Below are 25,517 nucleotides of genomic sequence, written 5' to 3' on the forward strand. Positions count from 1 at the left end.
TTTCTTTCTCAGGAATGCGAAAGGCTCCTCTGAACCACTCTCGTGTCTGCGCGACTTGACTACGCGCAGATTTTTTTTAAGGAAAGAGTTATCCACACCTCTTTCTGGTGTCCACTTACACCGTGACTACCTTCGCTGTGCCCACAAAGAGAAGCTGGCACGGTATTTGGCCACAGTCCTTCTGAATACCTATTGTTAGAGTTAAACTGAAGGGACATCTGCAAACGTTCAGTCCAGCGGCGTTGCTTAGTATCGTTCATTAGTTTCAAGCATAGAGAGAAACGTGCTTTTCTGTCCATGAGTGCCGAAGACATTCTAACAGGCTAGGCTGTCTACGTGGTGTGCCTGATTCAGTTCGAGCATCTATCAAGGCAGTGTTGTATGCTACGATGCTTTCCCTGCGGTTTTCCGAAACTCGCTTGCTGCAGGCGTCAGTCGAGAGACTTTTGCTCGCAGTGCTGTTGCTGTTAGCGTCAACGAGGCTGGCAGAAGCTTCGATAGCACTGCATGAAACAGCGAATGCTTCGAGCGCCGACAGATTGGAGACCACGATGCCGACGTCGACAACTGCTTTTCCGGAGGATCAGGGTAGGACTGACTACGGGCAAGTGATGCGCGGCTTGGTGGCTCGTGCTTTTGCCAGCATACCGACGTCCCTTCGGAGGAAGTTGCTGGAAGCCGACGTCCGGCCGGAGTGCATGGCGGGACTCTTGCGGACTCTGCGTGGCTTCCAGAACCTCGACCCATGGGCGCTGAAATGTGAGTGCTTGCGAAAATGCTACAGTCGCCCTCAATATAAATGGAAACAGGTAATTATCGTGATGCACGGCCTCAAATATAGCAGCTGCACATATATTAAGATTTCTTTCTTGAACAGTTACTCTCATTGGACACTTTTGCGGGGAGGCATGTGCGTTTAGCGGCAACGGGCGCTTAGAAAAATAATAATAAAATAAATTGTGTTTCCTTTCATGTTGGTGACGACTGTACGTTTCTTCATGATCAGGGCCTCCTACAGGCATCCGTGGCTTCTTTAAGTGCGAAGGAAGAAATCAGTTCTTTCGCAGTTTTCACGTTCCCTTGTCCAGTCCGTGCACGCTTGCTCCATTGTGCATGAATTTATATGCTTTCGCAGGTCCCTTTTGAGAAAGCTGGATATTTCAACGATGATATTCGGTTGTTTTTCAGGCTTCGTTTTTATTAGGCGGCAGTGTTGGCTATGTGGATATAGGAACTACCCCCGAAAAGAAACGACACCCAGCTGTCACGCTAGAGAATGAAATTTATTTCCTTAGAGGTTTATTGAATTCGGCTGGGAGAACGTGGAAACTGGAAAAAAATCTAAGTGGGCGAATTTGCTATAGAAAACTAGAGCCAAAGTGTAAAACCGTTCTGGCTATGCAGTTCTGTCACCCTCTCTTTCCATTGGGCTGTTTGATTTCTACGACATTCACCTACCAACTGGCCGAAGCCACCGGTCTGGTAGAAGAGCGAAAGACGGCATTCTCTTATACAACAGAAATTCATAAAACAAAGAAAGATGATGAGTCTTTCAATGCGGATCTTGAGAGACGCACAAGCGGTCCGCAACAAAACGTGTAGGTTTGGAACAAAGCCAGAACGCCCTGCAGGCGTTATACCTCAAAATTAGCATGCATTACAATTATCGTAACCAGTCGCAAATATGTCGATGGAGTCGCAAACATGTCCATAGACATATTTGCTGGGCCGACGTAAAGCTTTATTTGTATTTGTGATAACCTGTGACTATAGCGCCGGACTGGCATTTGGACAAGGACGGCTGGCGATATTGTCTCCTTGTAGAACCATTCGGCGTGAATCAGACACCATTCGGATCTGCTATTTCCAGAAAGGATAACTCTTGTGCGTAGCCGGAATTTCCAGATATTTCCCTAATTCATTGTTTCTTTTCTTTATATGAGTTCATAAATTTTTCTGTGTTAATGTTCGGTGATTCCCCGGCCGTGGTTGTTTAGTGGCTTTGTCGAGCAGCTTTGACTATAGTACTGTTCTTGCACATCTCTTTACCCCCTCTCTCTCTTCCCCTTCTCCCTTCCCCCAGCGTAGCGTAGCCAACCAGATTTTGACCGGTTAACATCCCTGCCTTCCTTTTATCGCTGTCTCTCTCGCTCTCTTTCTTGGAGTTACGCTCCTAAGCACGAGGTCGCGGGACGAAATCCTGGCTGTGGCGGCTGCATTTGGATGGGGGAAAATGCGAACATGCTCATGTGCGGTGCATTGGGTGCACGGTAAGGAACCCCAGATGGTCAAAATTAATTTTGAGTCCCCCACTACCACCTGACTCATAATCATGCCGTGGTTTTGGCACGTAAAACCTTCACTGACTGATTGAATAAACTATTGAAACGAGCAAGATGTGGTGGCTGAGCCTAGGCCTCCCACGTAGGGACGTCAAGATGTTGCCTCTTCGCCGTCTCGCAGGCTTGCTGGGTCACCCAGAGTTGGTCGTCAAGGCTGGAGCTATGCAGGGCAGCGTGCGATCTCGACGAGAGTGTCGTGGGGTTAGTGTCGGGGTATTGTTTTGTACAGTCCCAAAGCATGTGTGCAAGTGTGAGTGGCTGTGTCTTGCAGATATGGCACATGGGATTGGGGTAAATGTCTTGGTAGATCTTGTAACGGTGTAACGAAGGGTAAGTGTTGGTTTCTAGCAGGCGGTAAGTTGGAGCCTGCGCTCGGGATAGACTGTTATGTGCGCCGGGGAATGTTCTACGCTCTAAATAGAAGGATTTCACAGGATCATTGTAGCCTGTCAGGTGATCCCTACCGGTTGGGCAACCTCCCCGTCTCCCGCGCGGTTAAATAGGCCTCGCGCTAGGGACTAGGTAACCTCATGGAGGTTGGGGAGGTGCGGGTGGATGGTGCCTACATGAGCTGGGAACCACACTAGTGTAACCTGATGGTAGGTTGAGCAAGGAGCTTGTTGCAAGATTCGCAAGGCTTGGTGTGAGACGCGCCCGTTGATATAGTTGATAAATGCGAAATGCGAAATGAGAAATGATAAATAATAAATACCCCTCTACCTCTTCTAGTCTATCAACCGGGATTCTCAACATGTAATGCCAGTTAAACTGGCTGCTAAAATTATCCTTGTTGTGCCCACACACGCTGTGACAGTCTGGTGCTTTTTTTTCTTTCTTTCTTAAGGAAGTATTCCAGAATTACTTTTTTTCACGAGCACACAGAAAGAAGTGGCCGGACGGGCCCTACTCACACTATTTTTATTGAAACGTACACGCGTTTCATTTTTAAACCGTTCATGACTGCAGCAACAACAAATTGCACACAAAGAAAACTGCAGATGAAAGGGAGCGGACTGCTTAATGTGCCCTTTGTTTAATAGCGCAAATTCACTGGTACTCAGGAAGTCTCATGTGGTGCTCACGCATGTGTTGCCTCTCTCCGTGATAAAAAAGAAAGGATTCCGATAGCTCGGTTTGTAATCTGTCCTTACTTCTGGTTCGAATTTTTATTCCCTCGAGTCGTGGATCCCAGTTTTGATCGCTAGAATGTTTCCAAGAGCTGCAGTGGGCGAGTACATTTTGGGACGAGGCCGTGAAGTCCACTGATGATGTTTCGTGTTCTCTGGCACGGTCGTTGAAACAGCGCCCAGTTTCACAAGACATGAACTTTGCCAGTTCATTTGGGATATCCTAGGCCACACCCTAGGCACAACGTACGTACGGCTTTGTGTGCCTCCTTCCACAGCCGGAAGTCGGAGGGCCGTCACTGCGACTTGCTGAGAGGCGACACGTGCGTCAGCACCACTTCGGTCTCTCTTAGTGCCAGTGACAATATGCAGTTCGCTCACCTCAATTTACGGTTTTCTTCGTGTGTACTGGGTTTATCCTGCAGTCATGAATGCGCATGTGCTGAGCGCCTTCATTCTTGCTCAATGTAACTTGTGTAGGTTTGAATAAACATATTTAGAGTAGCACCTGCACTGTTATGTCTTTGTGCGTCCTGGTGAAAAATAGCAGCGCTGAATTACTTTCTTAAGAAAAAAAAAACACAAATCACCAACTACCGGCACAACCTGTTTTATTAAGCAAACATTGATAGTGTTTGGGTTAGCGCCGTAGGGGAGACCATCCCACACTCTTTTCTGTGGGGCTTGGGTGGGTTTACGGATGTTTGCAAATACTGTGTAAATAAGATGGCCAAGATTGGTACACCCGGCCCCCTCCCCTTTTCTTTTTTACTTGCCCATGCCAACGGCACAAAGCGTCCCTACAGACAGCTGTGTGTTCTCAGTGTAAATATAATTGTTCAATGCGCAGTGTTCGATGCCTCCGGCAAGTACCCCACGGGCCTCTTCTGGGGCACCCGCGCGGATATGGGAGCATTCGACGAGTGCCTCAGCATTGTACTACGCGACGGCTATGGGAACATGCTGTCGCGAGGGCAGTATTGCAACCTGATAATATACATCACGAACGGCTCAGCCGTGGAGGAGATGGTTCAGTCATTCTCGGATGTGTTGCACCCAAGGGTAAGTGAGACTGAGTTTTCTTTGTAGGATATTCCCCAGGACGACGTTATATGGAGTAATACGTTTTTTTTTAATCCGATGCAATTATTCGTCTAGTTGGAACTAAGGCCACAGCAAGGTCACGTGTAATGACGCGCCAATATTTTCTCCAAAAAACGCTGGCCAATTTGGTAGATATGGCAGCCTGAAATGCCGGCGGGCATAGCATACAAGCTGTACTTAGTGTTCGAATTAGGGCGACGCGCGGCAGCACGTCATGGACATGAGCGCATAAGTAAGATCCATGAGCAATATGTCGTCGTCGCTGTCATCATTTCATTGGCCTCATGACATTGTTTTCATACACTCGGTGTCATGTCGTCGTCATCTTCCCGCCATTTTACGTAATACACGAAACGTTCTTCAGCACGTTAGAGGCAATAGGGCTTGGCGACAAGATCTATTTCTGGATAACTAGCTATCTACAAACGAGAGTCGTTTCCATACTTACTGAGGATGGCCCAAACTCCCTGCATTGCAACAACCGTGTGGTCCCTCAGCGCGGAGTACTAAGCGTGACGCTCTTCAATCTAGCACTCATTGCACTCGCCGGCATCCTTCCATGCGAAGTTAGGCTCTCCATCTATGCCGACCATAATTGCATTTGGACGTCGGTTGTGACGCGACTTCATCTTCGCGAGCCGATTCAGAAAGCAGCCGCTTTAACATCATCCTACCTTCGGAAACAAGGACTTCAAATATCACGGGAAAAGTGCGCTGTGATAGCATTTACCTGGAAACCATTGTCTACTTACGTGACATCCAGCTACGCACAGCTGATCTCGCACAACATAACTGACAAATTTTCTTGTGTGGATATTGACAGAAATCTTTCCTGTACCCCTCATGTGGATGTTAAAAAAACATTTGAAGGGAATTTGCTAAATGTTTAACTTCCTAACAAGAGAGCCCTGGCGAGTGTCAATACACTCTATCTTGCAACTGTACACAGTCCTCTTTATTCTATTCGTGCGGTACAGCCTGCAGTTTATCTCCAACACCGGAAGAAATAACCTGAATACAATCCAAGGTATCCAAGCCCAAACCCTCATGATAGTTTTTGGTCTTCCGCGGAGCGCGTCAGCAACCGAAGTTAGTATAATCGCTCAAGGTTACACTATCAGAACGCACGTTACGTTACCATTGAAAAAATTCGTGTGTACATAAGAAACTTTGCTCGGACTCCTTCCCACCACCTCGGAGTTCTTCCAGTAGAAAAGCGCCAGGCTACAATCAGAACAACTGCCTTCGCGCGCCGTGCCTCTCTTACGTCAGGGCACGCACCTGTCAAAAGACCTTCGATTGCTCCATGGTGTGCAAGCCATACTAAAGTAATGATCACAATCCCAGGACCTCAGAAAAAGTCAGACATACCTTCACATGCACACAAGAAAGTTAGTTTACACTTCTTGTGCGGGAACTTCAGCGCCTGCACATGCGTTCTCATGCTCATGGTCACGCTCACATACTCATGGTTCAACTACATCAACCAGCTCCGGTGGCGCTTTAGTTATACCGACAACGGGAATATCCCAATGGTTGAAGGCTTACCGTATCACTACCTCTACAGCCGCAGAACCCTCAGCTGTCCGCGGTGCGCTTCATGGGATGAATACGAAGGGTCCTGGAAAATATTGCAGGTTGGCCTTGCAAAATACAGAGTCATTCGTCCAACATGGAACTCACAATCAATTGATGTGTAAGATCGGGGGACTATCCACCATTTGAGAGAAGGAGGTCATAATACCTCTTTTCCGTCGATAACGGGCCTTTGCTGTATCACTTGAAACGATAATGTAGACAAGGCAGCTGAGACGCCAAACTACATAGACCACTGCGTCCCCATTCCTCTTTCAAGAATAGATGCTGCGAGACAGCTTCGCATTCTAGCACGGACATTCTCATTAGCTGAGTGGAATACCGCGCATAGAAGGTGCACCTGAATGCACCAACTAAATCCTTGCCAGCAACTCGGACCTCCGGCCAGATTGAACCGACGCGAAGCGTTCAGGAAACTAGACGATCGTCGTATAAGTGAAAAGAAACTACTAGAATTCCATCTCCACCGATCATCGGCGCCGAAGGAAATGAAGGCACTTCTGTGCGTTCTGAGAAAGTCTGCGTAATGCGAGAGCCTTCGAGTATCTAGTGCTATCCGTGCCCGTATCTCTTTCTTTGTCTTCTCTCTCTCTCTCTCTCTCTCTCTCTCTCTCTCTCTCTCTATATATATATATATATATATATATGTTATAATACCGAAACCGATCGAGTTGTCCAGCGCTGTTTATTCCACAAAAGGCAACGCCCCCAGTCCACGCGCGAGGGAGTCGAAGAACAGGGAAGATGATGATGGCTATGTACAAATGAAAACGACGAAGTACGTTAATAGTGCTTACACTAACTTCCCACCGTTATGGAAGCGCCAGCCTGGCCGCAGATTAGAGGTTATCTAAACGGGGAGTGGAGGGCTTCATGCGCGAGGCGTGAACAATTTCGGAATTCCGGCGGCGCCGGTCAGTGACGGAGTGTACTGGGCGGACGAGATAGTTCACTGTAGATGTTTGCTGCACAACGGTGTATGGGCCAATGTAGCGTGGAAGGAACTTCTCACAGAGGCCTGGGGTGCGGACTGGAGTCCAAAGCAGGACTTGGTCTTCAGGGTGAAAACGTAGGTCACGGCGTTTGTTGTCGCAGTAACGCTTGCGCTCAGCTTGGGTAGCGTCTGTGCTTTGCCCGGCGATTTGACGGCAATGTGCAACTCGGGCAGCAAACTCTTCTGGAAGCGACGCGGTAGGCGAAGAAGGTGCGAAAAATAGTTCTCTGTCGAATATGGTGGAAGGAGATCGTCCATACACAAGGAAGAAAGCGCTGTAGCTGGTAGTCCGTTGAATAGCAGTATTATATACGAATGTCACAAAAGGAAGAATTTTATCCCAGTCAGTGTGGTCAGGACGGATGTACGTGGAAATCATGTCAGACAGCGTACGGTGGAAGCGCTCAGTAAGGCCATTGGTTTGCGGATGATAAGTAGAAGTAGATTTGTGGACGGTATTAGTGGCTCGAAGAACTTGCTCGAGAACTTGTGAAATGAACGCCTTGCCACGGTCACTGAGAAGAACGCCAGGAGCCCCATGGTGCAAGACGATGGCGCGCAAAAAAAAGCCGGCGGCCTCAGAAGCGGTGCCGGATCGCAGAGGGGCAGTCTCGGCATATCTTGTTAAATGGTCGACCGAAGTGACAATCCAACGGTGACCGGAGGGTGTCAACGGCAAGGGACCATCTAAATCAATGCCAACAAATTCAAAAGGTGTGTCCGGACAAGGGAGAGGTTGTAGTAAACCGGCAGGAGGGGATGTCGAGCGTTTGCGGTGCTGACATGACGCACAAGAGGCAATGTATTTGGCCACCGTTGAGGATAGGCCAGGCCAGAAGCAGCGGGTGTTTATGCGGTCGTAAGTCTTGTGGAAGCCTAAGTGGCCAGCCGATACATCGTTGTGAAGTGCCTCTAATACCCGCAAACTAAGGCAGCGAGGCAGAACTGGGACCCACCGGTGACCTGTTCGGTGGTAAAAGTAGCGGTGTAGCACGCCACCTTGAAGGCGGAATTGTCGAAGTTGGCGTCGCAAGCGGCTGTTGGGTGGTTCGGCGAGCCCACTAAGGCGATCCATGAGAGCTCGACAGTAGGAGTCGGCCCGCTGAAGTGACACGAAATCAGAGCGTGATGAAAGCGTAACTTGGTCCAGGGGCGTTATCGAGAGTTGGTGAGAGGCAGGCGTAGCATCGGAACGACGTGGTTGGGAAGACGAGGGCGAGTTACCTGGAGAGAGTGAGAGTGGGCAGCGAGACAATGCGTCTGCATCATGATGCCGTTTTCCAGACTTGTACGTCATAGTGAAGTCATATTCCTGCAAGCGGAGTATCCAGCGTCCTAAGCGTCCTGACATGTTTTTCATTGATGACAGCCAACACAGAGCATGATGGTCAGTGACGATGGTGAAGTGGCGGCCGTAAAGGTATGGGCGAAATTTCTGAATCGACCAAACGATAGCCAGGCACTCTTGCTCTGTAATGGTGTAGTTCTGCTCAGCTGGAGAAAGTGTTCGGCTGGCATATGCTATGATTTGCTCTTTAGATGCTGTATTACGTTGCAGAAGTACTGCGCCAATACCTTGTGCGCTTGCGTCAGTATGGAGTATGGTGGGGGCACGATTATCGAAGTGGCGAAGCACTGGTCCGGAAGTAAGATGCCGCTTAAGAGCTTGAAAAGCCAACTCGCAGTCGCTAGTCCACGTGAAAGAGGCACCGGTAACCAGTAGCTTGTGTAGAGGAGCTGCTATTGCTGCGAAGTTGCGTATAAACCTACGAAAATATGATGCCAAGCCGAGGAAACTACGTAGATCTTTCTGTTGCTGGGGGCGAGGAAAGTGAAGAACGGCACTAATCTTTTCAAGAGTGCTTACAATAGATATATTTATCCTCCCTTTTTTTATTCCCCTTCTCCTTTCCTCAACGTAGGGTACCCAACCGGACCTTTGACTGGTCAACGTCACTACAGTCCATTGATATTTCTCTTACTCTTTTGCTGTCACTGCGTTGTTATTTCGTCGTCGTCACTCCATCATGAAGCCATCGTCATTGTTCCAACATCGTCATGCTATTGTTGACAGCGGCTCGTCAGCAAAATGTCAGCGTCATGCTGTCGTGGTCGTTAACTAGTAGTCATTTTGTCGCAGCGATTGCCCTGTCGCCAGCCCTTTGCCGTCGTATCTTTGTTTTGGCACCGTCCTCATGATTCAACATTCGTCATCCCTTTGTCTTGATGCCGTGTTCACCACGCCTTCACCGTCGTACCGGTGTAATCATTTTAACAGCGTCATCCTACGGCATTGCTCCAGCGTCGGCATCATGGTGTCGTCACACTATCGTAGTCACTGAAGTTTGGTCATCTCATGGTTGTCCTAAAGTCGTTGTCGCAACATTGCGATCATACCTGAGTTGTAACCCCGCCATCATCACACCATCTTCATCACACCATCGTTGTCACTCCAGTGTAATTATTGCACTGGTCGTCATGCAATGGTGGTCACACCGTCGTCATGTACCATCACCGCCCCTCCTTGCACACATTTGCGTCGTCGATTAGTTGCATTAGTTTCTTGAGAGACATAAGTGCCAGGTTCTAGCGAATAGATGAAAATTATCTAGCATTTCCGCGCATAAAGTTACCATGTACAAAAAGATAATTTGTTTTTTTTTTCAGTGCGGGTTACTGATTGTTCAAAATGCTTCATTTTTTGTTGTGTAAATACGCATTCTATTGCACCGAAGATTCACGTGAAAATTTTTGCTAGCCAAGATACGCTCAGGTACAATTCCGCCCTCTCCTGAGTGGCCCCTTGGTTCGGTTTACAGAACCACATTCTGAGGCATTTAAGAACCATCTTTAAACTGAGAATAGCAGGTGGAGTTCAGGTAACATCTCATAAGGGGTGATGTGAGAGTAATATAAAAAACAGAAGCAGGTAAAATCTACGTCACCAGGATTTTTACAGACGAAATGTGAGATATCGGGAAGACTTGCCACAATGTTTAGACGACAGGCTGTAAGACAGGCGGCAGCATGAGTGAAAATGTTGTGCTACCTGATCGAGCTAAGTCTAACAACATATTGTCGGAGCTAGCTTCTCAGTTAAGAATATTAGATTAGAATAAATACCTCAACTAAGACATGAAACTTGTTTCTTCATCTTTTACCGTTGCTTCGGAGGTGATCGGTAATGTATAAGCCCACTTACTTTGTGCATCTATAATATATGGAAGCATGCGTCCATGCCGCACCAAGGTCCTGCCTTCATGTATGGGCCCTTGTTTGTCACAATAATTTTCTACCTTTTTTGCAGCTGCTATATTTCAAGAACTATTTTTCCTACACGAAGCTTCCTCTTGGACGCCTGGCAGTGTGCTCTTTAAACGACTGCAACCAACAAGACATGCAAGCCTTAGTGGCCATGGGTGCGTACAATACGTTGTCCTCTACGCGTCGATTATAAATGGGTGCTCATTTCGTTATCATCTCGCGCATCATTTCGTTAAATGTCCATAGCGACTGCTTCAGCGCGTCTTAGACATGGCTGAAGGAAGCCACAAACTAACGTTTTGTTTCATGCAGCAATAAATGCAGTCTGGGGTATATAATAGTTTCAGAAAAGTCATGAGTGAAAACAAAGAGACAGCATAGGTATGTCCATGCACTGCACAAGGGGCGTAGAAAGGTACAAGCGCCGCCAACCATATAAGTCGGCTGCTGCAAGGCGGGGTGACTCTACACTTGCCAGAGGGAAAAATTCATATGTGCGCCACGTTCATGTGTTTCCGTAAAGAGTGCACCACACTGTACATATGCCCTGTACTGACCGCAGCGTTCGCTGAATTAATGCTCAAGTTATGCCATGAGCATGAAAAAAAAAACATACGCTACGAGAAATGCGCTGCCGAATTTCAGAGCCCATACATATGTACCTATTACTGTGACCTGAACAGCCAAGTCTATCTTTGGTAGTTCCTTCAAGGTCAAGGTTTGTTATTACGAGCCTAGGGATTCTGCTGTTCTTTAGGCAACGGCAACGCTGAGGTAATGATAGCGAGCTGGCACAGATCTTCAATCTAGGAATCATAACGTTAGAATTTCTTTTAGCATCCACTGAAGCACCTATGCCCGGGCATATAAAATAAATGCTTGCAAAAAAAAAGAGAAAGAAAAAAGAATAGAAAAAACACGGGCCGCTTGCGTTAAGCGTTCTCTCCGTGGGCACATTGACCGACCAATGAAACATGAAGGCACTCCGTGCTTCTATAATTTGGCACAAAGCTTCCTTGAGACACGCCCGCTGCAAGTTTGTGTCGGGCACTGAACGTGACATTGTACTAATCGCTTGAGAATTGGCATGTTGACAAAAAATATAAATAAAAAGACCATTCAGACGTCCCCGGTGGGTGAAAATCTCAGAGGGGCATTCTCTAGCTGTGCACATGCACTTGAGTCTGCGACGCCAGCGTGAAATTATATACCCTCCTCAAGCGTTGGCCTCTAGAGCCTGTTTCGCTTCTACCGTGACGGCGTTGTTTTCATCGCCGAGCTGCTGCGAGAGCAGCGACAGCCGCGTACATGGTGTATCATGGTACAAGTAGGAGAATTTCATTACGGAAAATTTTCTCTTTCGGAGTCGGACGTGTAAGGAAGAGCACGAGAACCCATCTGATTTTATTACGATGCAATTCGGAGAACTGCATCGCGAACGCTCTGCGCGCCCTTCCTGTCACTGGTGCCTTTTTTGAAACGGTTCGTCACGCTGCCTCATTGTCCCAATTCGTAGCGTCGTTGCCATATTGTCACGTGGTGGTGACGTTAAGAACACAGTAGCAATACTGTGAAAGACAAAACTAACTTTCATTGGGCGAACCTGTGCCCACAAAACAGGCTACACTAATAGCACAACGATAGCGGCGAACACGGTCGGCGATCGTCGAAAATCTGATCAGTGGGTCAAGCGCGTCGGCTTTTATAGATCAGTCGTGGAATGTTCCAGACCAACCGATGGGACCCGCGTGCCTTCCACAAAGTTCTGCACTATTCGCGTCGCGCACACATGCAATCAGATTACACAAGTTGCCGTGAAAGACAGTGGAGGGAACCATCGATAACATTCCAGAAACCTCTTTTACATGTAGGCGCGTCCTGCGCTGCACGTTAACATTTGTTAGGCAGCCAAACGTGGTCGCCCGATAAAGATAAGTACACGTGTCAATATGGTGCCGGTGCCTCACCTCGCCCCTGTGCAGCGTCTTAAGCCCTACCATGACCCTCTGCCTCCATTTACATCGTAAGCCGTAAGGATGGCTGTAATATTGCCGGGAATAAATGCACGGAATTCTTTCACTTTAAGTATTTCTGGAATGTTTGCTCCGTTTTTATTAAAACGGAATAAGTTTTCATTTCATGTATGTCCGTTTCACGACGAAAGGCATGGAATATTTGTGAATAGTGAATTGTGAATTTTTGTTTGTTTCTTTACACTCGGCAAATATTAGAGGAAGAAGAGTATGACGTGGGCTAGTGCGTTAGCGCAAGTGGCGCACTCGTGTTTCGCGATTCGTGTTTGATTCAAACAGCCGCTACACGGACGCGTGTTAACTATTCTCGGAGTAATAAACTCCCTTTCCCACCCTTCTATCGCGAAGACTTTATTTCACAACTATCCTCACTTAGCAGTTGAGTGCAGCTACATCAGCTCAATGTAAGTGTATGCCGACATACCTTCATATGCGCAAGGCAATTACCCTTTGTTTAAAAAAAAAAGCCGTAGACCTGCTTTGTGGATGAGTCCATGTAACTCCGAGAATGGCTATATATACTTGTTGAGCTGACTCTATTGAGCTGAATTTATTCCCCATGTAGTGTGGTTATGCGTTATCGATGCATCTGTTTGAACAGAATTTGTAGCAACCATGAACTTTCGAAGCAGCAAGGTGACCTGTGTGCATGTCTGCTTGGTAAATTACGCAATGAGCCAGTATTGCTGAGTACCGGTGCTGTGTGATATTAACAGACTTTCCATTTCACGAAGTGTGTTTTCATACGCCTGAGGTTTTATAAATATGGACATGGAGTATGGCAGTATTAGTGGCGTGTTTGTCCCTAAGGTGGGGGTTTTCCAGTGCACAGCAATTCTCACAGTGCGTGGGATCGGCATAATTCTTTCTTTTTGTCAACGTTTTAGTGAAGCTCCGTTTCCTACGCCTCGAAGTGTCTGATTGCGTAACAGGGGAACCGGAACCATGGAGCAGAAGAGAAATAGGAATTTGGTAAGTCACTTTGACTGAACTTTACTTCATGTTATGCCCACATGGGGAGGGGGGGGGGCGGTTATAGAACACATAAGAATTGAATTAGGACTAAGTAACAGGAACTGGTTTGGTCGCCGCAGCTCTGAACTTATAAGCAAGTCAAGAAATAGCATTCAACTAAGTAGCCAATAAAATAATTCTCGTATAACTACAATATAATTTTAACGGTCGTTTGTGTGGGTACTCCGATCACTGGCAGTCTGTCATAGAGAAATTAGTGGCTTTGAGTGTGTCACGAAGTGCGTGTACCCCTCGGCGTCACCGCACCGCGGCCAAGAGATCCCGCCGCGGCGTGCGCGACTGTGGGGTCGGCATTACTTAGACCTCGCGGGCGACCGGTTCCTCACGCGGTAGCCGGTGCGGCGAGGGAGACAGAGAGTGTGTGCGTATCTGATGAACCGCGGCAAGCGGGCAGATTTTGTTGAACCGGCGAGGCGAGTGGCAGAAGTATCGGAGGCCAGCAAGTCCTGTCGCGGACACCAGTTGTGAAACATTGGTGGCTAACTTACCGCACTCTCCGTTCCGGAGGTGACGGGCTGCCAAAAAACCACCGCGCTAGCCTTTACGGATTGGTTCAACTTGCTGACCTGCCATAATGGCAGGTCAGGACTTCCTCATTCCTCTGGGCCATCTGCCTAGCGCAAGTGCCTTATCGAACGAATTGAAATTTTCGAAGTATATTACCTCAGGAAATTCGTGAAGGACGACTTGTCACAAGCTGCAAACATGATAGATTCGGATTGTAATTCGAATATACGATAAAACATATTTCTGCTAGGCAGTAACGCAAGGACAAGACCCTTTTCTAGCTACCGTTTGATGTCTGTCTGATTGGCAGTGACCGCTAGGTGGCGGTGCTGTTTTTTTAGTGCAGAACGAGCCCACGAAAAATTACGACCATCTAGAGGCTAACAGATTCGCGGTAAAAAAAAAAATCAGCGTTAGCATGAAAGCAATACACCGGGGCGGAAACGCGAATCGCCATGTCTGTGTGGCACCTGGTGGCGCAGTGCTCAAACAAAGATGTACCGGAACATTGTTCTGCCTGTGAGGAAATGTGTTGCATGAGGAAGGTGTTGATGGCCACTTACATCAGCTAAGTACCTTACATCAGCTAAGGTGAGCACTCTGCTACACCAGAGAGCAGTAGGATACCTACATGGTTCTTTCGAGCACCGGGCACCCAGCTCTGCGGTTGGCGAGCCCATCGCAAGCAAGCTATTATTCTAAAATGGCAACTATTTAGTGTATAGGGAGAGAAATACGCTCCCCAGCAACCATCGCGTCACACTAGTCGTGTTGTGCCGTAGCTGCTTAATATGACACCACTGTTTCTGGGACACCTATTTTGTTAATTACTTTTTTTCTTTATTATTCTTGCCTTACCAGTGTATCTCGGTTTTGGAACAGCTGTTCCTTGAGAGACCAACGTTTCCATTTTTCTACATTTTGGAGAACACGAATAATTCTACCACCGAACACAACAGTGTGCGAAAACATATTTTTCTTCGGATTTGATGTTCTTTCGTAACAAGTGAACGCTTTTTGTAACTCGTTAAACATTTCAATAAATTTATCTTTCCCAAACTAAACAGCGATCGGCCGTCGCCTGCAAAAATGTACAAGCCTTCACTACGCACCGCCCTTGATTCCAGATGAAAACGTAGAAGGTTAAATGAATTTTATTTGGAAATGAGAAAGGCAGCTACACACATGAGCTCGATAAACAAGCTGCGTTTCTTATAACGCCCGGTATCGAGAACACGCACCTACCAGTAAGTTGAGGGAACAAGAGAGAGAGAGAGAAGGGAAGACGGAAAGGCAGGGAGGTTAACCAGACTGAGTCCAGTTTGCTACCCTACACGTGGGGAGGGGAATGGGGAGTGAAAGAGAAAGAGAGAGAACTTAAGTGTAGGATGTCTATAGTCGGGTACTCAAGTCTGTTGCCCTCAGGTAGCGAAAAAGCGCTCGAACGGCTTTCTGGGCCAAATACTTCTGTATTCTTGGGACATTTCCGCTCCGAATGCGTGCGATTGGTAGATTTCTGGGGTCGGAAGCACATTGCTACCATTGTTTCACCCTCGTCTTTGGAAAATTGCAAATTACCGGTGTGTCAGAAGTAGCCACATTAAAGCACTTATATAGCCAAATGAGGGGGACACTCTTGATAGCTGTTTGCACGCGTTTTGTACTTTGACGTTGAGCTAGAGGGACAGGTAAATGTACTTACGTTCTTGAAGAACTATTTACAAGCAAACTGTGCCGAGAACAATGTGTGTAGTTGAAATAGTAGCTATCACTACAACTACAAATCTAGTTGATAGTGTAGCTGTATAGGCTGTGAAAGTGTCGGGGTGCTTTCGCTTTCAAAGTACGAGAAGCTGGTGGGTTTGCCTCAAAACAGTCTATACAGGGAATGAGTGCCGGGTAATCTAATTGCTCATCTTTTTCTTCTCAGAATAAATAAAATTACAATTGTACATCCTTCAAATGTTGTGTTTCACCACTCAAATGTTCAAGTCGTGTGGCATAGCACACGTAGTAACAGATAACATTTTTTAAGGACATGAAATACCATACATGCTGGCCATTATTTCCAACAACCACTCTGACTCAACTAGTTATTGCGGCTATAATGTTGCCTAATTTAGTTCCTTTATTTGAACTTTGTTACATTGTCCCAGCATAAAAGCTTCACTTCTTTGTTTTCGCTTACATCACGCTTTAAGAATCAAGCTGTCGTTTTCAAGCATTTAATTAAATATAGGATGCTTCCACTTGCAGGGTGTTTTTATGTATCCTACTCATCGCCGTCGCCGCTGGTACCTATGTCGACTGCTTCATGAACCAAGAGCCAAAGGGCAAGAAAAGCCGCAGTACGTGGAATCCATGTTTGTATATTTCACGATACAGTAGCGTGTGAGCACCTAAAAACACGTTTAAACGATGATGTTGCCGAACCTGATGCTTTCTTCTTGTGCGCTGTTTCCTCTACTGGATAGAAGGTTATTATAGTACCGTACAATAGAAGCCGGTTTGTATCGGTGCAACGATCGATTGTTCTCAACCTGGTCGTGCTGTAGGCAATGCCTCGAAGGAGGGAGAGGTGTAATAAGCGACATGATCAGATTCGGTTGTTTCAAGACATGACGCGCCCCCAGTGTCGGGTTTTTCTCTCGGATACTGTATAACAAACACAACTGTTTGTAATTGCTTATGAAGAAATTAAAAGAAAAATGACATGGAAATTGACAAGTGCTTTGTTTGTGTTGCCGTTACATTACTGTCTGGCAAAAGGAATGTCAAAACGAATATGGCGGGGTCGAAACGCGGATTAGTGCCGCTACGTCAGTGGCGCTCAAAGGGTTACTGAATCTAAGAGACCGGATGGATCTACAGGAGCCGTGAGTAAATTGATTCGTCCATCGGTTCATATTGTTACGTGTAGCTGTAGCCCAATGCTATATACAATTTTTTCAGAGGAAGCTAATGGAAGGCCAGAATGGCGTCGCTATATCAAGCGGGCCCACGTCATCTTCCTCCTCTTCAGTGCAGCCGCACTGTGGTGGCTGTTTCGTAGCATCTGCCCGGCAGTAGAAGCACCGTACCGGTGCTTAATCTACACATCCGCGGTGAAAAGTGTATGGTATGGCTTTAGTCTCGCCACGTGAACGATGTCACTTGCGGCCGACGCTGACGCTGAGAGGTCGGCGGTGACTTCATACGTGACATCGGTCACTTATCGCACCACGTGGTATGGGCCAGTGTAGCGCAACAGCAGCTTTTCAGAAAGGCCCACACATCGAATGAGTGACCAGAGAAGCACAAGAGAACCCGGAGGAAAGTGCACGTCGCGATGGTGGCAATCACAGAGGCGTCTCTGATGCTCCTGTGAGGCCTCGAGACGGGTTCGGGCGAGCTGGCACGCGTGGTCGGCGTTTGCGATCGCGTCGCGGGCGTATTCAGTGGCTGCACGTGTGGTCGAGGGCAACAAAGTGTCTAAGGGCAACGCGGGTTCTCGGCCATATAGGAGATAGAATGGTGAATAGCCGGCGGCGTCGTGACGCGATGAATTATACGCGAACGTCACATATGGTAGGTGAAGATCCCAGTCATGGTGGTCGGTCGCAACGTACTTCGAAAGCATGTCGGTGATGGTCCGGTTGAGGCGCTCCGTGAGGCCGTTGGTCTGTGGGTGGTAGGACGTGTTAACTTGTGCTTTGTCGAGCAGGAGCGGAGGATGTCCTCGACTACTGCCGACAGAAAGCTGCGGCCACGGTCAGTGAGTAATTGGCGCAGAGCACCGTGCACTAAAATGATGTCATAGAGCAGACAGGCAGCAACGTCAGTGCCACAACTTGTCGGAAGGGCTCTGGTGATTGCGTACCGTGTAGCATAATCAGTAGCGACGGCGACCCATTTATTTCCGGAGCCGAGAGAGGAAACGGTCCAAGCAGGTCTAGACCAATACGGAAAAAGGATTCCGGTGGGATGTCGATGGGCTGGAGACATCCAGCTGGAGGTGTGGAGGGCTTCTTCCGGCGCTGACAAGGCTCACAAGCACGGAGCGGACGAGACCCGGCCAAAAGAATCGACGTCGTACACGGTCGTATGTGCGCGAGACGCCCAAGTGTCCAGCCAAGGGAGCGCTGTGAAGTTGTTGGAGGACAGTCGAACGCAGGTGCGATGGAATTACGAGCAGAAGGTCAAGGCCGTGTGGATCGAGATCGCGGCGGTATAATGCCCCCTCCTTAAGGAGAAACATCCGGAGAGAGGCGTCGCCAGGCGTTGACTCCAGATGGCCGATGAGGGCTTGTAATGAGGGATCGCGGCATTGCTCGTTGCCAATTTCAAGCAATTGGGACACAGAGAAAACGCAAGCGATGGCGTCCGCATCAGCCGGTTCATCGACGGGGTAGCGGGACAAACAATCGGCATCCTGGTGCAAGCGTCCCGTCTTATATACAACGGAGAAGATATATTCTTGCAGGCGTAACGCCCAGCGAGCGAGTCGTCCCGTGGGGTCCTGAAGCGAGGATAACCAGCAGAGCGCGTGGTGATCAGTGATGACACAGAAGGGGCGTCCGTACAAGTATGGACGAAATTTCGCAACAGCCCATACAAGAGCGAGGCACTCGCGCTCTGTGATTGAAGAATTGCGCTCGGCGGGTGATAGAACTCGGCTGGAATAGGCTATAACACGATCATGTCCGCGCTGGCGTTGTGCTAACACTGCTCTTATGCCATGATTAGTGGCATCAGTTCTAACTTCCATTGAGGCACACGGGTCAAAGTGGGCCAGAATTGGAGGCGTGGTAAGGGGAGTAGTGAGCTGCGAAAAAGGTGCGGCATGGTCAGGTCCCCAAGAAAATGGAGCATCTTTTTTCAAGAAGTCGGTAAGAGGACGTGCGACGGTCGCAAAATCCTTCACAAAGCATCGGAAATAAGAGCACAACCCTACGAAACTTCGAACGTCCTTGGTAGACTTCGGAACAGGAAAGTTCGTAACGGCGCGAATTTTGTCCGGATCAGGTCTCACGCCTCGGGCGTCCACGAGGTGTCCAAGGACGGTGATTTGGCGGCGAGCGAAATCACATTTTGACGAGTTCAGCTGGTGACCGGCACGCCGGAACACGTAAACAATCGCTGAAAGACGGTCTAGATGTGTGTCAAAAGGGGGCGAATAAACGATGACGTCGTCGAGATAGCACAAACAGGTGGACCACTTGAACCCCTGAAGTAAAGAGATCCATCATTCGTTCGAAGGTTGCGGGCGCGTTACAGAGACCGAAAGGCATCACCTTGAACTGATAAAGGCCGTCAGGGGTAACAAATGCAGTGTTCTCTCTGTCCATGTCGTCGACGGATATCTGCCAGTAGCCGGACCATAAGTCGATAGACAGAAAATAGGTGACACCATACAGGCAGTCTAGAGCGTCATCAATACGTGGCAAAGGGTACACGTCCTTTTTTGTGATTTTGTTGAGGTGGCGATAATCTACGCAAAAACGCCACGTTCCATCCTTCTTCTTGACAAGTACGACGGGAGAAGCGCAGGGACTACAGGAAGGCTCGATAACGTCCTTTGCAAGCACCTTTTTGACTTCCTGTTGGATAACAGCTCGTTCGAACGCAGAAACACGATTTGGACGTCGGTGAATAGGGTTGTCATCGCCAGTGTTTATGCAATGGGTCACAACGGACGTTTGTCCTAAGGGTCGATTGTCAAAGTTAAAAATGTCACGATAGCCTTCAAGAACGCGGCAATGAGCTTCAGCTTAATCAGGTGTAAGGTCAAAGGAAACCATCTTCTCAATGTCGACGTCAGTAACGTGCGATGACGTCACGGCATGGGCTGAGCTTTAACGATTTCGCACTGTGAATGGCTCGACCTCATGATCCTGCAAAGCGCTAATTATAGCCAAGGAGAACCCCTGAGGCAGAACTTGCGCGGTTAGCGCGATATTGACAAGTGGAAGGCAGGTGCGGTTGCCAGTAATTGTCAGCTCAGTGTGCGGCACGGTAACACCATGTGTAAGTGTAACTGCCGGAATTGGTGCGACCACATAATTACCGTCAGGTACAGCTGGTGAGGACAACAAGTCGACGTGTGTTACAGAGTGGGGCGGTAGGCGAAAAAAATCCATGCAGCTCAAACTGCTTGGAGGCGGGTCCACAGGGTCGGCAAGAAGAGGCAAGTCAAGGCGATGTGAGCCGGCCGAACTGTCAATGAGGGCAGAATGATCGGCAAGGAAGTACAGACCGAGAATGAGTTCGTGAGGGCAATGCTCGATGATGGTGAAGAGAACGACGGTTTGTTTCTCAGCAATGGTGAGTCGGGCAAAGCACATGCCAACACTGGCGACAGTCCCTCCGTCGGCGACTCGTACAACTCGGTTTAGGGCGGGCGTCAGAACCTTCTTGAGCCGACGGCGGAGAGCAGCACTCATAATGGACACATGCGCCCCGGTGTCAATCAACGCGCACACAGGGACATTGTCGACGAGAATGTCCAAAAGATTCTTGTTCGTGGGTAATGTGAAGCGAGGATTTCGTGCCAATGTCGTCATTGCAGCTTCACCTCCAGAAGCTGCACTATCTAGTTTTCCGGTCGGGGGTGCGCCGAGTAGGTCGGAGAAGGAGCACGGCGTGACGACGGCGAACGAGATTGATGACGGGAGGGAGAAGGTGAGCGGGAGTAGGGGGGTCGTGTCAAAGGTGTCGCAGGGTCAGATGATGGAGCGGGCATAGAAGGGGTGAAGGAAAAGGATGTGCTAGAGGGGCGAAGGTGGTAATCAGAAGAATAGAGCGTCGGAGAAGTCCAGCGGCTGCGGCAATGGCGAGCGACTTGTCCAATGCGTTGGCAGTAAAAGCAGATCGGCTTGTCGTCCACGGTTCGCCATTCGGAGGGGTTGCGCTGTCCATAAGAGTAAGAAGAGCCTGGTGTGGAAGTGCATGGAGAGAGAGATTCCGAGCATACGGAACGAATGGATTGCAGGCCGACGTTGGACAACTCTTGACGGACGACGGCCTGTATCAAGGAGATTGTCACCGGGTAATCATCAGGTGATGGGAACGAAGGGGCCGCCGATTGTGCCGCTTCGACCTCACGACGAATGATGTGGGTCAAATTGTCACATCGCGACGGCTGGTGGAAGAGGTCGTCACAGGATGACGTAGCAGCTGTGTCGGGAAGTCACGTGATGTGCTGGTATACCCGGTGGCGTTTAGCCTGCTCGAGACGGCGGCACTCCTTGAGGATCGTATCGGTGCTGGCGACGTTCGGAAACACCAGTAAAGTGAAGGTGTCATCAGCAATGCATTTGAAGACGTGATTAACCATCTCGTCCTCAGACATGGTCGGGTCAGCCTTGGCACAAAGGGCCAAGTAGTCGAGAATGTACGACACGTAGGACTCGGTCCACGTCTGTTCACGTGTGGCAAGGGCTTTTTTGGCATTGACTTGGGGGCCGAACGGATTGCCAAAAAGGTCGCGCAGCTTCTCTTTGAAGAGATCCCAGCTCGAGATCTCGTCTTCGTGAGTCTGGAACCATGCAAGTGGAGCTCCGTCGAGGTAGAAAAGAACGTTCGCAAGCAAAATTGTCGGATCCCACCTGTGACTGGTGCTGACGCGTTCGTATAAGCGGAGCCAGTCGTCAACATCACGACTGCCGACTCCGTTGAAAACACCAGGATACCGAGGGGGGGAAATGGCGACGTAGGTCGGGGCTGCAGGCGGAGATGGTTGTGCAGATGAAGTGCTGCCAGCAGGAGCCGAAGTTGCACTGTCGCCGTTGCGACCGCTGCAAAGCTCCATGACGGCTACGGGGAACGTCCACCTCCACTAAATTAATGTTACGTGTAGCTGTAGCCCAATGCTATATAACATTTATTCAGAGGAAGCTAACGGAAGGCCACAATGGCGAGGCTTCTCTTGTCTTGCCTTGTGTCCCAGACAGTGGCGCGTACCCACTATGGGGGATTGGCCAAGAAGCAGGCGGTTTTCCATAAGGCTAGAAATATAGTGAAACTAGATTTGAATAGTGGAGCGTGGGATGATAGCTATATCAAGCGGGCCCACGTCGTCTTCCTCCTCTTCAGTGCAGCCACACTGAGGTGGCTGTTTCGTAGCAACATTTTGGTTCAGTCGTCTCTGTGGTACTAAGCGGTGTTAAAGCGACAGGAATTATCCAGTGAACGAGCATCATGTATCGCTCACTGCCGCCGAATCGCGATTCATTGCCGCTTGTGACGCGATTCTACAAACTCATCGGCCGGGCCACCCCTGCCTCGTGAATCCTGTTTTACTACCTCAAACCGATGGCTCGCGAAAGCATATATATGGCGCTGATCTGATTGTACAGTTACAAATGCATTTCGGTGCCGGCCTTGATGGAAATGTGCGCGCGCTACATTCTTTTCAGGTGCTCTGTTCGAATGCATCGCGGCTTTTTCAGCGACGTCCAACACCCGCATGCTGCTCAAGGTTGCCGACAAGAATAAGCCAGACCACTACGCCCTGCAGTTTCTGCACGGCATGCGCTTTTACGCAATCGTCCACGTAGCCCTCGGCCACTGCGCCTCGGTAGTGACAGACACGTGGTGTGAGTAGGCCATGCGTTCTTCGCTTTTGCTATCGTTTCTCTCTTCTGGTATTATTTACTTTATTTACGCTCCTACCAACGTCAGCCAGACAGCGTTGGCAACTGGTGACGTTGGTTGTTGATCGTAACTCGACTGAACCCTCGCTGAAGAAATGCTCGCGCTCCTGACGACTACGAACCCGCATGCGTGCGAGTGCATCTGCAGAGTGAGCAAGCGCGTTGTTATGGAAACTATCGCGCAATAAATCTATATCTATGCGGCTAATGCTGCAACGAGCGCATGTTTTGAAGTAATCCAATTTTCTGGGCTTCACCGACGATGATGGTGCTGTTCGCAAACGAGCTTGACAAGAATGATCGCGTGCGGAAGCACCCGGAACGCGTAGTTCAAGGTAGTAAACGAGAAGAGGGGCATATAAATAAAGGCCGGGAATTCCGCACTCTGAAAAAAGTCTGTGTTGGCGAGTTACAGCTTTTCCGCATCGGATATGCTTCAATCTCGCTTTCGTTGACCGATTCCGGAGCTTTTGCAAAATAAAGGCATAGGCCGAAATGTGACTGGGTACATGCCCCTGGCTGCCCTAATGTTTTTTGAATATATACATTCAATACGCTCCGACGAAGGCCGGCCCTCGGACCTAAATGTCAGTAAGACAGGTATGCCGTGACGTTCGTCTGTTTTCCTTTTTGAAAGTTATACCTTCGGGACTGGCGCGACATCCTTCGTTTTGTATGTATATATGAAAAACAAGGCGTGGGTTTACCCCAGGCGCCCGATTTAATTAATCATATTAGAATAAACCAGTAAACAAAGGCACCACGGACAAAATGCGGGAATAAATGAATAAAAGAAATTAAAAATAATGGCAGTGGAAGGGGAAAAAGGAACAGCTTGCTGCAAGGGGGGAACGACTTTACATCTTCGCATTACGAGTGCGATGCTTCTTATATCAGGCACGCACACAAAGGGGGCCCCGGCGCGGCCTCATTTGCATAGAAAGGTTACCTTGGGTTGCGCCCCCTGCCCTTCCCGGAAAGAGATACACACACACACACGCACGCACGCACGCACACACACACACACACACACACACACACACACACACACGCACGCACACACGCGCGCGCACGCACGCACGCACACACACACACACACACACGCACGCACGCATGCGCACGCATGCACGCGCACGCGATCCACGCAATCTCGCGCAGAAGTCCATAATTACAATAAAGTTTAATAATTTCTTTGGTTTTATTACGCTTTATGAATAACAGCGCTCACATTAAACGTAGGTTTTTTTCCTTTGCGCCAGAATTGAAACACCAGACGGCGAAACACATCTCGGCGTGTTCGCGCACAGCAGAGGTCAGTGTTTTCGCGTTCCAAGCACCCCGACAAGTGCACAAAAGAAGCTGTATTGCAAGACCTCAATTCAGGCAGCTTTTCTGGCGGGAACAAAATGCAACACCACTTCTGCAAGCCTCGCCGTATCTCTCACTCCAGCGTCCTGACAGCGAGTGTGCGCAGTCATCGAGTGAGGTATATTCGGCTTTGCTCGTGCGCGCGTGGCACCGTGCTTGTTAATTTAGTTCGTAAAGGAATCTTTACAAGTCTATACGACTGATGAAACTAATATCAGTACTTCGTATAGCTGCCTAATAATTGGCTATTGCATTCGATGCTTCGCCTTCGTGGTGGGACTGCGAGTTCCTTTCTTTTTAAGTTCGTATTGCAGCCAAGGACAACTGGGTGATGGTCGACAGTTGGAAAGCAGCTCATTTTTTCGAAAACGGATGCAACCGTAGACAATTTATCAGAGCTCGTAAAAGTTACTCAACCCTACGCGACTTCCAAGTTAAGTTAGCCTCGCTCAATAATAGGGGTTTCTTTCCTGGGGCTCCATCTTTGTGCTAGACCAATAGTCCTCTTTAAGAAATTGTGAGCTGACTTTGAAGTACGAGATGAAGTCGTGACGAAGATTATTTGCATTGACTTAAACTAAACTTCAATGCTACATTGTCAAGGCCTCGAGGAATACGTGGACAGATAAAAAAATAGCGCTGGGTGCCTTTTTGCACATGCGTGCGTCTGTTTCGAGTTCGGATGCCATTTTGCTCATAGCACCGAAGTTGCGGACGGCGCGTGAATGCGTTAAGTGTTTTCGGAATTATCTATAGGTGTGTAATGTTGTTTTTCATGATCAGCGTGAACAAATTTATTAGCTTTGGTACGCCCTTCTAACCGACTATAGCTGTGTTACTCCGCCGTTTTGAAGATGCAGTGACCATTTCAATGTGGGCCACTTTGCTTGTTCTGCAGATGAAGCTATTTCTCAGTTTTATCGAGTGACGCCGTGGAAACTGTTTCTAACTCTTTTCAGCCGGGCTGCTGAACGTGTTCATCCTATCAGACAGGTGGTCATTTATGATCATAACCGCTGGGTTCAGCAGCGTCGACACATTCTTTTTTCTGAGGTAAGTGCAGAAACATCTAATGCATAGAGTACATGCTAGTAACACAGCCGAATTTCACCTTAGCTATAGTGAAGATTGCCTAAATGTCCCAGTAACCTAATAGAAAGGCCATCTTGCGGCAGAAGCGTATATTTTTTGGGGGGGAGGGGTGGAAGCGGGGGTATTGTGCTTTGTTGCTTTTTCTAAAGAAAAAAAGACATCATGACTATTTTAAGTATACCGAATATAAGAAATAGGCAAGGAAAGCATGTCGCTTATAATTATGGTGGTGTTCTTAGTTATATGGTTGGTTGTGGTATCCAGATCTATATTTCTGTGAAACTGCGAATTTAGACGGAACAGTTTGGTGAATTGGTCGCTTGATCAATATTTCTGACATTGCTTATTTGTTTATGATATCGCATACATTCTATTCTTGTGTTCGGATTCTCGAAGACAACATTATTCTGTTTCATTTTTAC

General features: G+C 48.4%; 1 protein-coding gene across 1 annotated transcript in view; it reads left to right on the plus strand.

Annotated features, from left to right (window-relative positions):
- The first annotated feature begins 551 nt into the window (after nucleotides 1–551).
- Nucleotides 552–25,517, plus strand: part of LOC139055765 (nose resistant to fluoxetine protein 6-like) — a 55,098-nt gene continuing 30,132 nt past the window's right edge. The window contains exons 1-7 of the mRNA XM_070533297.1: nucleotides 552–759; nucleotides 4,320–4,531; nucleotides 10,471–10,582; nucleotides 13,348–13,432; nucleotides 16,259–16,350; nucleotides 22,399–22,578; nucleotides 24,963–25,056. Of these exons, the coding sequence (XP_070389398.1) occupies nucleotides 552–759; nucleotides 4,320–4,531; nucleotides 10,471–10,582; nucleotides 13,348–13,432; nucleotides 16,259–16,350; nucleotides 22,399–22,578; nucleotides 24,963–25,056 (983 nt within the window). The remainder of the gene's footprint in view (nucleotides 760–4,319; nucleotides 4,532–10,470; nucleotides 10,583–13,347; nucleotides 13,433–16,258; nucleotides 16,351–22,398; nucleotides 22,579–24,962; nucleotides 25,057–25,517) is intronic.

The sequence above is a fragment of the Dermacentor albipictus genome, chromosome 2 (assembly GCF_038994185.2).
Source record: "Dermacentor albipictus isolate Rhodes 1998 colony chromosome 2, USDA_Dalb.pri_finalv2, whole genome shotgun sequence".
NCBI lineage: Eukaryota > Metazoa > Arthropoda > Arachnida > Ixodida > Ixodidae > Dermacentor > Dermacentor albipictus.